Genomic DNA, 11,476 nt, shown 5'->3' with positions numbered 1-11,476 from the left:
CCGTCCGCTTGGCCACCAGCGAATAGAGCTATGTACTGACTGATTATAAGCCCGCAGGCCATCCGAGAGTTTGTTTATGCCCCATTTCCACTTTGCAATGCCACGCGCGACCTCCGAATGACCTGCCATTGGCTATTTGCGTAACGGCAAGTTTTCATGTTCAAACTGTGTTATCAGATTTAAATTCCTAATCTCCGCAAGTCTCGAACACTCTGGAGCAACACTGGGGTTCTGCCGGCCCCAGTTTCTGCCATCCTTGGGCCTTCCCGTGAGTTTTGCCGTGGACCAAGTATAACCAGTGCTAATTTTGCCAGACCGTTGACAAAACTTCCGAGGTCCGCCAAATTAATAAGTCACAGACGCCGTATAACCTGTACGATGGCACTGATATGGCACCACAAGGGACTTCCATTGCATAAATCCAAGCCTCAAACTACTATACACAAACACAAATCTACCACATTAGGCGCCAAGAACCTGTAATCGTGCATTTGCGTTACCCAACATAGCATGTCGTTTACCAGCCTCCTCCGAAATCACCGCCGCCATTGTCACAATTATTATCGTAACCATTGTCGTACCCTGTTGGATGTTTAGATATGCCCCGGACACACCAGTAGCGAGAGACTTACCTTGGTCATAGGCTTGCTCCTCTACCCTATCTTCATGGTCCTCAAAGGCGTCCATGAGGAGAGCACCGCCTACTAAACCTGCACCGCCTGACCCGGGCATTCAGATGATCAGTATCGCACAGCAGACCAAGACTTACCAGCCAACAAAGCAGTGCCCATCCCCGGGCCGCTCTTCCTCGGAGGAGCCGACTGCTGCGCATAAACAGGCTGTTGGGGCTGAGAAGACGTTCTGCCAAAGAGACCTAGCAAAATGGTTTGATATTCATGATTTATCGCGGATGATCCATGGGCTCTTACCTCTATCTCCTCTATCTCCTGCAGGTGGGTAGCCCTGATAACCGCCATACCCACCGGAAGGTGCATTACCACCATAGCCACCACCATAGCCACCGTAAGAGGGCGCGTAGCCACCTGGAGCGGGAGCCTGATTGTAACCGTCTTGATAAGGAGAGCGGCTGAAGCCACGATCGGGAGGGGGAGGTCCGAGGGGAGGAGTATATTGGGGAGGGCCTAGGGGATGCTCCCAAGATGATCGAGGAGGTTGTTCCATCTCATTTACATAAAACCTGCATTGCGGATAATCATACATTGATAAGGAGGTGTCAAGAAGCCTGGCGGGAACGCGATACACACCATGATTTATAACTATAGATTACGATGATCAGGAGCTCTTCGAAGGATTATCAGATTGTGAAAGACATACTCCCAGTTATATTGTGCGATCCAGCCTCTCGGAAGAGGCCTTGAATCAGGATTCGGGGGAGGAGAGGACATGGTAAGGAAAGTTGAAAGAAGATGATGGCGTTAGCAGGATTGCGGCTTACTTATATAGTGGCGAGCCGCTGGCAATGTCTCATAGTCACACGTAATGGGTGACATTGCCGTGTTTATAACAGTATACGTAAGCCCTACATGATGCCATCCGGCCAATGGCCTGAAGAGTCATTGAAGAATAGTATGTATAGTATTCAAAAGAATCAATAAGCCATATGCTTGCTGATGATAAAATAGTAAAGTATATGTATCATACGAAGAAGATAACCAACGTAAAACCGATTCACAGAGAACTCTCAATAAATCTTGTCATCATTTTTTGGACTTCTTTGCGGGAGGCGGAGGCGGAGGAACCTCTTCCTCGGAAGAAGTATCAACTTCCGAATCGGACTCGGAGTCTTCATCTGTAGTTGCCTTGGCTTTGGCTTTCGGGGCCGGTTCATCGTCTGACGACTCCGCATCTGAGGCTTCAACTTCTGACGCATCCTCTGCCTCAGATCCCGAACTTTCAACAACCTCTTTAGATTTCGGAACCACCTTGCCAACCTTCTAATCAGCAACGTCAGCAAAGGTCACAACCGGTATAAAAGAGCGTACGGGAGCAGCAGCCTTCTTGGCAGTCTTAGGAGCAGCCTTCGCAACCTCTTTCGTTGCAGGATGGTCCGACTCCTCATCATCTTTCTTCTTCTTCTTCCCGCTGTCCTTGGCCTCTGTAGGAACTTGGTCGGGGTGTTGGGCGTTATAGGCGGCAAGGTCAACTTCGTGTTTCTTCTTGGCTCTGCCGTGTTGATCACGGTAGAACTGATGATACGGATGAGCGGAGGGTGATGTACATAGGATTGACATATACGTACATCCTTTTTGTCATCGGCCAACGTCTTCCACTGGTCACCGATGAGTCTTAGCAACTCCTTGTTAGACATGTCTGGATGTTCCTTCTTGTACGCAGAACGAATATCATTTTGGAACAGGATGTAAGCGGAGGCGGGACCCTTTGGTGCATTGGGATCCTTGATTTTCTTTTCGCGCTTCTTCTTTCTGGGGACACCATCCTCGCCGATCTCAAGCGCGACGAGTTTACGCTTACGCGACGGTTTCGTGATTGCCGCGTTCAGAAGTTCGGTGAGGTTGTTAACAGTGGATTCATCGATAGGTACTTCGGCGACAGCCTTGGAAAGCACTTCGGCAAGAGCACTGAACTGACGCGCGGCATTGTTGAACTTGATCGCGAGCTAAATAGGAGAACGCGTCGAGAGTGAGCAGACGCGATGAATAGAATACATATTAGAGAATACAAACCTGAGCCTTCTTCTGGTCAAGGTCAAGTTCTTCTTTTGGCTCTTTAGGTGGCATGATTTATTAGAAAAGGAGGGTAGTGAGAAAAAGACAAGGGAGGATTCAGAAAAATCAACGAAGTTTGTTGACTCTTGTAAGCAATTATAAACTTTTGTTTTGTTGACAACTATTAGGGTTCCCTATTGAAACAATTGTAACTAATAGGAAATCAGGTAATGAAAGTCACAAACCTTGTGTAGATGGCGTCTAATGATAAAAAAGACATCGCTTCCTTATCATTAGACTAGTACTACGGGATTGATATTGTCTTGGTTCTCCTTGTGCTTGGAACAATGTTTCACTACATGAAATGTTAATGACAACATTGACGGCGATCCTTAGTTACTTCTGCCGAGTCGCCGATTTTGATTATTGAATCGGAGTTCTAAAAAAACAAGATCATGTGGGTTGTTCGCAGTGGCGACGAAAGCTGACAACTCGCACCCTCAACTGAGCCAGGTCTCTCAGGCAGTTTGAGCCGTAGAACACACTGCAAAAAAAGGTGATAGAAGGCTTGTATACCGTCTACATTTCTTTCCTGCTTTTCCTGCGTCTCGTTGCACAGAAATAAGCCGTTTAGTGTTGCCCCAATAACGCTTGAGAACGAAGCAGCAGAAAAAGAAGAAAACAGTCCTTATGGATTTGTATTCGAATGCGCAAAACTGGACGCAGAATTTAACTGGAGGCACTCCGTCCACCGACGACTGGAAAGAACAGTCGTCTCCCACAAATGGAGCAGGAGGTCCTCCTGGAACAGCTGCGCAGCAGCCAAGTCTCGATTTGAGCGACTATACAATAGGCGACCTTGCGGGTAAGCATCTCATTCATAAGCGCCCGTGCTACAAACACGCTGTTGAGCGCCCTCGTATAAAAAATGTTAAAATAATGGTTATCTCTCTTGTAATAGGACCTTCAACGTCTTCATCCATCTCTCAACCACCTGCGTACTATGGCGGTCCATTCAATCCATTCTACTTGTCTTCAGTTCCCGGTCCCTATAATGCCGTACCTTATGGTTCAATGTCTTGGACTAACCCGCAAACCCATCTACCGTTGTCGAATTACTCCACACTCAATGGTGCAACTTCTACGACCTCCTCTCAACAGTCCGCTTCTCAACATCAATCGCCCCCCGCACCGAACCAGCAGCCCATGATGATCGAGTGCGTTCTACCTCCTTCGTGTACTCACTTTATTCACACACTTGTTACAGTCCCGCATTGACAACTATGAACGGATCTGGATCGGAACCGCCCCGACAATATACGCAGTCTCCAACTCATGTAGCTCAGCCCACTCCCCAATCCCAACCACGACATCCATATCAATATCAGCATCCTACTTTATCCATTAATCCTGCCTATGTTCTTCCCGCACATTTTTATTCCTCGCATTTAACTCAGCATCAACCCGCATCACAGTCTCAAGGCACTCTTTCGCCCCACGTTCTTCATTCACCTACTTCTACAATGATCGGACAATTGTCTTCTTTCTACGCACAATCGCCATCTACACCTTCAACTTCTACGGCAACCACAGCGACCTCCACTGCTGCTGCTCCCGCACAACCACCAACGATCAACATCCAGGCTCGAAAGGATAGTTTCGTTACTGACGTCAGACCACTTTTGCAGCCCAGCGCATTCGGCGGTGCGCGTGCTATTAACAACCTTGTTAATCTCATCGACGACTTTGGTTCTGAGGAGGTCGAACCTGCCCTGCGAATGGAAATCCTCACCAAGATCCGCGATAACGCCGCTAATCATTACTTTCGGGCCTGGTCCGAAAATAACACGGCTATGGACATTACTCGGGAATGGCTAAAAGCCGCTGCCACCGCCAAGTCTGACACCCCGTTGGTTGACACTGTAATGCCGTTACTTCACGTATGTTACGCATGTTCAAGGCTGCAAGTCGCCTCTAATACTGTGCAAAGATCATTGACAGGTTACCGTTGACAGTTGAGTCACTCAAGTCCTCGAAGCTAGGCAAGATCATCGTCAAGTTAGTCAAGGAGCCTCCAGCTCCAGGTGAGCGTTCGGTTTCACAAATATCCACTCATGCGGTCTCCGTGAGAGACTACGTGAACCGTGTACGATTTCAGCCTTGCAACCACAGTTTGCGTGTCTGTCGTATTATTACTACTTGCTTGAGCCAACGAAAATTACATGTATCTAACTCTTGTTTGATTTCTGTGTTGCCCAAATGTGCAGCGATCAAGGACATGGCATCGAACTTGGAACGGAGATGGCGACAATTGGTCGAAACTGCCCAAAAGCAGGCAGAAAATACACAAACTGAGGGTGGGTCACGTCAGTTTGTTGCACCAATGAACAAGCGCTCATCGACTCATGCCTTGCAGAATCGAAGCTCAAAAAGCGAAAGCCTGTCGAACAGCCCTCAGCAAAACCGCCACCACCTGCCAAGAAGGCCGCCGTAGCGCCTACTGCTTCCGCGTCAAAGCCAACAGCCATGAAGAAAGAGACGAAACCTGCTCTCGCCGTCAAAGATGCTCGTTCCGATTCCTCATTCTTTTCTGCGCCGAAACCGAAAGCCAAATTACCAAGCTTCAAGAAAGCCCCGGTGCCTGTCAAGAAGGAACCTGATCTCAATGTTGCACAACCATCGTCGATCGATCCGTTCCAGGAGGCATTGAAGTCAATGGGTAAAGGGCGTAGGGACTCTCCAGTAACGGCCACACCGCCACCAGCTTCGATGTCGATTACGCCGCCCCTGGTGACTTCTGGAAGAACAAAGAGAAAGTCTGTGACTTGGGCTCCTGATGATCAGCTAGAGTCGATCCGGCTGATAGAACGAGCTGTGTACGATGATGATCCTGTTGATGTCAGCATTCTACTCTCGTTTTTTATGTTGGTGTACAGTACTTATATTGATGTCACGAATACCTTTGTGTATTTTGTTCACATAGGGTGTTCATACTGCTCACAGTTTGCGCGATCTGGATCGGGGAGAGGGTGCTGCTCTACATGCTCCCCTATTCGAAGAAGTCATCGATTGGACGGATCCAATAAGTGAGCAAATTATCATCGTTATCACGAATCGCCACCAATTAATAAACGCAATCTATAGCTCTCGAATTCGATCTCGAAGCGTCCCAACGCGGACAGAATAGTACAGAAAAGACGACACAGGAGGAGCGTGAGCAGACAGCTTTGGGTGCACTATACATGTCGTCAGCACAGATACCTGACAGTCCTGGCGAGCCCACGACGATAATCAGTGATGACGAGATAGATGTGGACGTGAAGACTATGACGGTGGGGTCAGAGTGCGATAATTTCTTCTGGAGAGAAGCCGATCTGCCTCAGCCCAACGCCGCATCTGTCGCCGATCTCGTAGGTCAATTATCGGGAGGTTTTGATTCGATGAATGCGCCCAGCGGTGCGGGTATCCAATCATTTGGCTTTGATCCCGCACTGCTTTCACAATTGCCTATTGCGCCAGAACAGGTGCAGGAATTGATGCAGCAGGCGCAAGCGCTATTCAACCAGCACCCGTCTGGACCCGGTGTACAAGCCCAATTTGGAGGCCAAGATCAGAACTGGAATTCGAACGCCGCCACCGGTGATTATGGTCGAGGATATGCTGACAATGGTAGTGCTCGCGGGCGATGGGCGTCAGATAGGGGTCAGTTTCGCGGTCGCGGACGTGGCCGCGGACGGGGAGAAGATGGATCGTATAGAAGTAGTAAACGAAAACCATGCAGTTTTTTTGCAGAAGGAAGGCGAGCATCAAATATGCCAAATTCTGGATCGTGGGACTAAAACTGATTCAACGTAATAACAGGTGCAGATATGGCGATCAGTGCGATTTTAGCCATGAACCTATCTATTCGTGATCCGGGAGTTTAGAGAGATGGGCGGCAGCATAGTATACAGCATTGAGCATGTTCCGTGGACTAACATTTTTGATATCCAATATGATGGCATCTTGATGGTCTGTTCAGGCAGCATTGATACGCCAAGAACTTAAAAATCAAAAGAAGCTGAACACGCCGTTTGGTGATGATACAGACAAAAGCTATAAATAAAAACAGGTGTATGTAAGTAAAGCAGTTCTACTTGACAATGAGCGTGGCAAGTTACATCCCTAGCAAAGTTAGAATACTATGTCGATATCGAAGCTGGTATATTCAGCATCATGCAATGCGACAAAACAATATGATCGCTCAGATCGATCGACGACGAAGCAACAAAAGAAATCCGAATATATATATATCATCCGCTACCGTCTCTGGGTCAACTTTCGCGTCTTTTTTGAAGGCTCGGCATTTGATTGAGAAGGCGAATTGGTGTCGTTGGTCTTGCGTTTGAGGGTAGCCGAGGTCATTGAAGGCGTTGTCATGCCGGATTGGGAAGGTGTGGGTGCATTGGCTGGATTTGAGGAGTTGGGGGGCGCGGTGCCAGATGCAGTTGTGGGTCTGGTCTGCTTTTGTGAGTTGTCAGCCGAGGGAGGGAGGTTTTTTGGGGAGTGCGCAGAGGGCCCAGGATGCGATACTGACGGTGATGAAGACATGCTATGATACAACGTCACCGCTGGCGATGTTGAAAGCCCGTTCATGGTTTGAAAGGGCAGGAAGTGCCCGTTTGAGAGAGGCATGCCCATATAGGGACCCCCTTGAGACCCTTCTCGTAGCTTGTCCGCTAGCTTTGCAAGGGCGTCTAACCGTTCTAGCAAGTCAGCGACCGTTCACTAAGAGTCTTGACAAGCAAACATTACCCATTGGTCCTAGCTTTGTTTCATTCGCAAATGTGATTAGATCGGTCATCTGACTGACACTTTCTGCCAACTACCACGCCTCGCGTTCAGCAAAGAGAAATGCGGAGCCGAAAAGCACGTACCTCCAGACACCGCATGGTAGCCTGCGGAATCCCAAATGCATTCACAGGTTCTCCCGGTATCGATGCATGGTCGATCATAACTCTGGGTTCTTCCCATATTCTCTCATCATCCATCCTATGCATTACCGTCCCGTTCGGACTTGGCGTCGGTGCCGTCCTCACGCGTGGCGTCTTCGGTGACTCCGATTGCCTATGACCCATTACCGAGTCCAATGCAATGAACTTTTCGTGATGATTTGCATCGAATTGGAGGTGGTCAAATTTGAGGGAATACGGCGGTGTTTGGGAGGTGGCGGCGTTTGGCTGAGGAATGAGGATAACGTGGACTGTGAGCGGGCCCCGAAGTGTGACTGTGTACCCGTTGGTGTATCGGTATGTCCAAACAGCCGCAACGCACTCTACAACCGCATGGTGTTGTGAGAGTAGCCGTTCTCGGGCACCGTCCAGCGAGAGTGTCATGGATTTCACACCAGATTGGGTGGTGACTAGAAAAAACCGGGGCAGAATAGGCACGCCGATCTCTGATGCCGGAACAGATGAGCAAAATTAAGATTTGAGAAAATTACGACTAACCGAAAGGCTTTGCTTCATTCCGCTGGTTATCTTTCCACAAGGTAAATTTCATTATGGCTGTCGGAGTGAAGTAGTCTTTCACAACAGTTTCCCAGTGTGATAACTGATGTTTCTACCGAGGATTCATGATTGAGGGATGATATTAATATGAAATGACGTACAGTGGGGTTTTCGGCTGAAAGGACTCCGCTAAATTGAAGCAATCGAACAAGACCCTGTCCAAGACCAACGGGCATGGCCACCCTTTGGGAAAATATAAGTAGAGCCAAGATAAGCCATCTAAATAACACTTACACAGGGGAGGTGCGAATGGGAGGCGGGACCGCCGGCTCCGAGGACGGCGCGGTCGTAACAGGAGGTGCAGCAGCAGCGCTCGTCGAAGACTGTGGCGGCCGTGGAGCTATTGGCTGCTGCCCTGGAGTTGCCTGCCGTTGTTGATGCGGTGACGTCTGTGCTTGTGTAACGGGGGGTATACGTGTAGGAGGAAGGAGACCGCTAGACGATGAAGGCGGAAGCTGGGTATGCGAAGCCCGGGGTGTTTGCGACGGTCCAGCTTGTGATGGTGGTCTAACAGAGGGACCCTGTGGTTGAGACTGGGGTCTTGGAGGTTGTTGTTGTTGTACATGACCTGCCATAGGATCAGGCTGATGTGGAGAGTGTTGATGGGGAGGTGGTGGTTGTCGAGGTGTTATGGAAGGATGTATACCGGACGTGGGGTGAGATGGAGGACGAGGGGGGACGTTTACTTGGGTCGGCATGTTGAAATTACCGCCAAAACTGTTATCAGTGTGCTGCATATGCTCAAACTGCTGGGCAGGTGTGAGGAATCCAGGACGACTGCCTGGATTAGACATGCCATCTGAGATGTTCTGCTGCATGTCCATGTCACCCTGGGTGGATGAAGGCACAAAAGTAGTGAAGGAAGGGTTGGAGGACGATATTCGATTACCTCCTGGGGTAAAGCCAGGGTTGAACTGGGGATTCTGAATACCCATGAATACTCCATCACCGGGGTTCATTGGACGAGCACCGGGGGGTTGTGAAGGACCAGGTGTACCCATGATCATATTGGAGGCATGACCTTGGAGAGGACCTGTAGGACGAGGGGAAGAAGAAGTGATTGGATGATGCGAGTGGGATGGGAAACCATTTGGTGGCATCGTTGTGGAGGTTCCGGCTTGAGAAAGAGTTGGTTGTGATAGACTGTTCATCAACTGGGGTTGGGATGGTTGAGTTCGCATTGGATTTTGACCTTGAGAGCGATTTAGTGTACTAGACAAATCTGGTGACATTGAGGTAGGAATTGAGCTAGGGATACGAGACAGCATTGGTTGAGCGGATGGTTGACGTAAATGAGAAGGGATATTATTTTGTGGATTCATGGGAGGTATGCCAGGCATATTTGGTTGACCGGGATGTATTGCTTGGACGTGATTGACGTGATTGAGCGCCTGTGGATGAGAGGCGACTCTTCCGACCTGTCCAAGATTGCTTCCAGCCTGAGACATCATGTTACCCGAAAAAGCGAGGTGTTGAGGGATAGAATTCATATGAGAATTAGCTTGTGAAGCTACTGCTGCGGTGCTCATCTGAACATTCTGTGCCTGCTGCTGCTGCTGCTGCTGCTGTTGCTGCTGCTGCTGTTGATGTTGTTGTTGCTGCTGCTGCTGTATCTGGTGTAACTGCTGACGACGACGGAAGTCCATGCTGTTTTGGGATTGTGGACCGCCGGCTGCTAGTAAGTTCATTGGGTTATGTGGCATGAGCGACGGGACGTGATTTGGAGGAGGCTGCTGCTGCTGTGGAGGTTGTTGTTGAAAATGAGGAGAGGGATTCATGGAGAGTTGTGCCATGCTCTGTGGCCGAAGCATGTCACCAGGTCGAACGTTCATGACGATCAAAGATATATGAAGAGTAGAACGATGACGAGGAGGACGACGAGCTCGACGAGTACGACGAAGACGACGACGACAATAACGACGACGACGACAAAGTCAACTAGCTAAACTATTAATTGAGATTGGTCGAAGGACGACAAGGGTCGACGTCGTCCAAGTTTGAATCTAGTCCAAGGTACTACCAAGACTCTCACACGCAGCCTTCGTTTACCACGTGCTTGACAGCACAATCACCGGAATCAAAATTTTATAAACACAGCATTCAGCTATAGCACTCATGGTCCGCAAATTCAAGTATCACGAGCAGAAATTGCTCAAGAAAGTCGACTTTTTAAACGTATGTCTCATTCTCTATTCCATAATTCACTAACCAAAGATTATAAAGTGGAAACAAGATGCAAATATTCGTGAGATCAAAGTCATTCGCAGGTACCATATCCAGGACAGAGAAGATTACCACAAGTAAGCTTCTAACTCCTCCGTCGATCATGTTAACATGAACATCATCACAGGTACAACAAGCTTTGCGGTGCTCTAAGATCATTCGCACACCGTCTATCCGTTCTACCGGCTCAAGACCCGTTTCGTACCCGCATGGAGTCACAGCTGCTCTCTAAACTCTATGACATTGGCGTACTCAACTCCCAAGCAAAATTAAGTGACGTTGACAACAAGCTCACCGTTGCTGCCTTTTGCAGGCGTCGCCTTGCCGTTTTCATGTGCATGAGCAAGATGGCAGAAACAGTCAGCGCAGTACGTCCAAACCTATTCAACTTACACTCCCAACTCACTTCTTCAGGCTGCAAAATTTATCGAACAAGGTCACGTCCGTGTTGGTCCTGATAATATCACCGATCCCGCTTTTCTTGTCACGAGGCGCGTTACAAAATTAATCTCGTTTTCGTATTCTCATCGACTCTCAGACACATGGAAGACTTCGTCACTTGGGTGGACACTTCTAAGTTGAAGAGAACCATCATGAACTACAACGACGAGGTAAGCGATCGACTGAAAAAATCGTATTTCTTTCTGACCATCTCTCGAAGCTCGATGATTACGATCTACTATGATTGCCCATCGACACGTCCACAGTCGATGATGTCGTCATGTGCGTTACCTCCGTATTGTCGGTTCCTCGCGGACTTAACCTTAACTCACTTGCCTTCGTCAGCCTATTCTCGGTGCCGCTCCCTTGGCCGTCTTCATGACAGGCACTCGAAGCATGTCATATTCAGACTGCCGACGACACAGCATAAAAGTCGTAACAACACCGCACTCGTTCACATATTCTCGTGATTGTGCTAGGGTTTAGACTGATTATATGTCTTGATACGTTACTATGAATAGATCGAGAGCTGCTTCTTTAACCATGTGCGGTCCTTGGTTGTTCTTGCTACTGGAA

General features: G+C 48.7%; 6 protein-coding genes across 6 annotated transcripts; 2 read left to right on the top strand and 4 right to left on the bottom strand.

The window, feature by feature from the left end:
* Positions 1-366: 366 nt before the first annotated feature.
* Positions 367-1,478, bottom strand: HD556DRAFT_1408049 (uncharacterized protein). Its single transcript, XM_041304070.1, has 6 exons — positions 1,336-1,478; positions 1,266-1,277; positions 930-1,198; positions 770-874; positions 633-719; positions 367-582 (listed from the first exon to the last, which is right to left on the bottom strand). The coding sequence occupies exons 1-6, from the start codon at positions 1,404-1,406 to the stop codon at positions 518-520; spliced, it is 609 nt and encodes a 202-aa protein (XP_041154986.1). The 5' UTR covers positions 1,407-1,478; the 3' UTR covers positions 367-517.
* Positions 1,479-1,718: 240 nt separating this feature from the next.
* On the bottom strand, positions 1,719-2,759 carry HD556DRAFT_1539053 (uncharacterized protein; the record flags this gene model as incomplete). Its single annotated transcript, XM_041309703.1, has 4 exons — positions 1,719-1,955; positions 2,004-2,207; positions 2,261-2,638; positions 2,706-2,759. 4 exons carry the CDS (start codon positions 2,757-2,759, stop codon positions 1,719-1,721), a joined length of 873 nt encoding a protein of 290 aa, XP_041154985.1.
* Positions 2,760-3,377: 618 nt separating this feature from the next.
* HD556DRAFT_1434343 (uncharacterized protein) lies at positions 3,378-6,600 on the top strand (the record flags this gene model as incomplete). Its single annotated transcript, XM_041305313.1, has 9 exons — positions 3,378-3,552; positions 3,649-3,904; positions 3,955-4,627; positions 4,678-4,771; positions 4,955-5,044; positions 5,104-5,585; positions 5,671-5,773; positions 5,832-6,486; positions 6,549-6,600. 9 exons carry the CDS (start codon positions 3,378-3,380, stop codon positions 6,598-6,600), a joined length of 2,580 nt encoding a protein of 859 aa, XP_041154984.1.
* Positions 6,601-7,567: 967 nt separating this feature from the next.
* Positions 7,568-8,412, bottom strand: HD556DRAFT_1246522 (LIM-domain binding protein; the record flags this gene model as incomplete). The annotated part of the gene is made up of 3 exons (XM_041298616.1): positions 7,568-8,124; positions 8,177-8,288; positions 8,338-8,412. 3 exons carry the CDS (start codon positions 8,410-8,412, stop codon positions 7,568-7,570), a joined length of 744 nt encoding a protein of 247 aa, XP_041154983.1.
* On the bottom strand, positions 8,265-10,253 carry HD556DRAFT_943091 (uncharacterized protein). The gene has a single exon (XM_041312082.1). It carries the CDS (start codon positions 10,066-10,068, stop codon positions 8,467-8,469), a length of 1,602 nt encoding a protein of 533 aa, XP_041154982.1. The 5' UTR covers positions 10,069-10,253; the 3' UTR covers positions 8,265-8,466.
* A 98-nt stretch (positions 10,254-10,351) lies between these two features.
* Positions 10,352-11,144, top strand: HD556DRAFT_1448507 (alpha-L RNA-binding motif-containing protein; the record flags this gene model as incomplete). Its single annotated transcript, XM_041307438.1, has 6 exons — positions 10,352-10,411; positions 10,460-10,536; positions 10,587-10,827; positions 10,874-10,971; positions 10,998-11,070; positions 11,121-11,144. The coding sequence occupies 6 exons, from the start codon at positions 10,352-10,354 to the stop codon at positions 11,142-11,144; spliced, it is 573 nt and encodes a 190-aa protein (XP_041154981.1).
* Positions 11,145-11,476: the final 332 nt, after the last annotated feature.

The sequence above is a fragment of the Suillus plorans genome (genome assembly GCF_016647745.1).
Source record: "Suillus plorans strain S12 chromosome Unknown HD556scaffold_76, whole genome shotgun sequence".
In the NCBI taxonomy this organism is placed as follows: domain Eukaryota; kingdom Fungi; phylum Basidiomycota; class Agaricomycetes; order Boletales; family Suillaceae; genus Suillus; species Suillus plorans.
Note: the sequence above shows the minus strand (reverse complement) of the source record. Positions and strands in the feature narration are given on the sequence as shown.

What these genes read in the sequence shown, in the direction of transcription:
- HD556DRAFT_1408049 (XM_041304070.1), bottom strand. Translation starts at nt 1,406, where the DNA reads ATGTCCTCTCCTCCCCCGAATCCTGATTCAAGGCCTCTTCCGAGAGGC. An exon ending in GGGCACTGCTTTGTTGGCTG is followed by an intron (nt 720 to 769) that starts GTAAGTCTTGGT and finishes TGCCCGGGTCAG; the next exon opens with GCGGTGCAGGTTTAGTAGGC. An exon ending in GGAGCAAGCCTATGACCAAG is followed by an intron (nt 583 to 632) that starts GTAAGTCTCTCG and finishes AACATCCAACAG; the next exon opens with GGTACGACAATGGTTACGAT.
- HD556DRAFT_943091 (XM_041312082.1), bottom strand. Translation starts at nt 10,068, where the DNA reads ATGAACGTTCGACCTGGTGACATGCTTCGGCCACAGAGCATGGCACAA.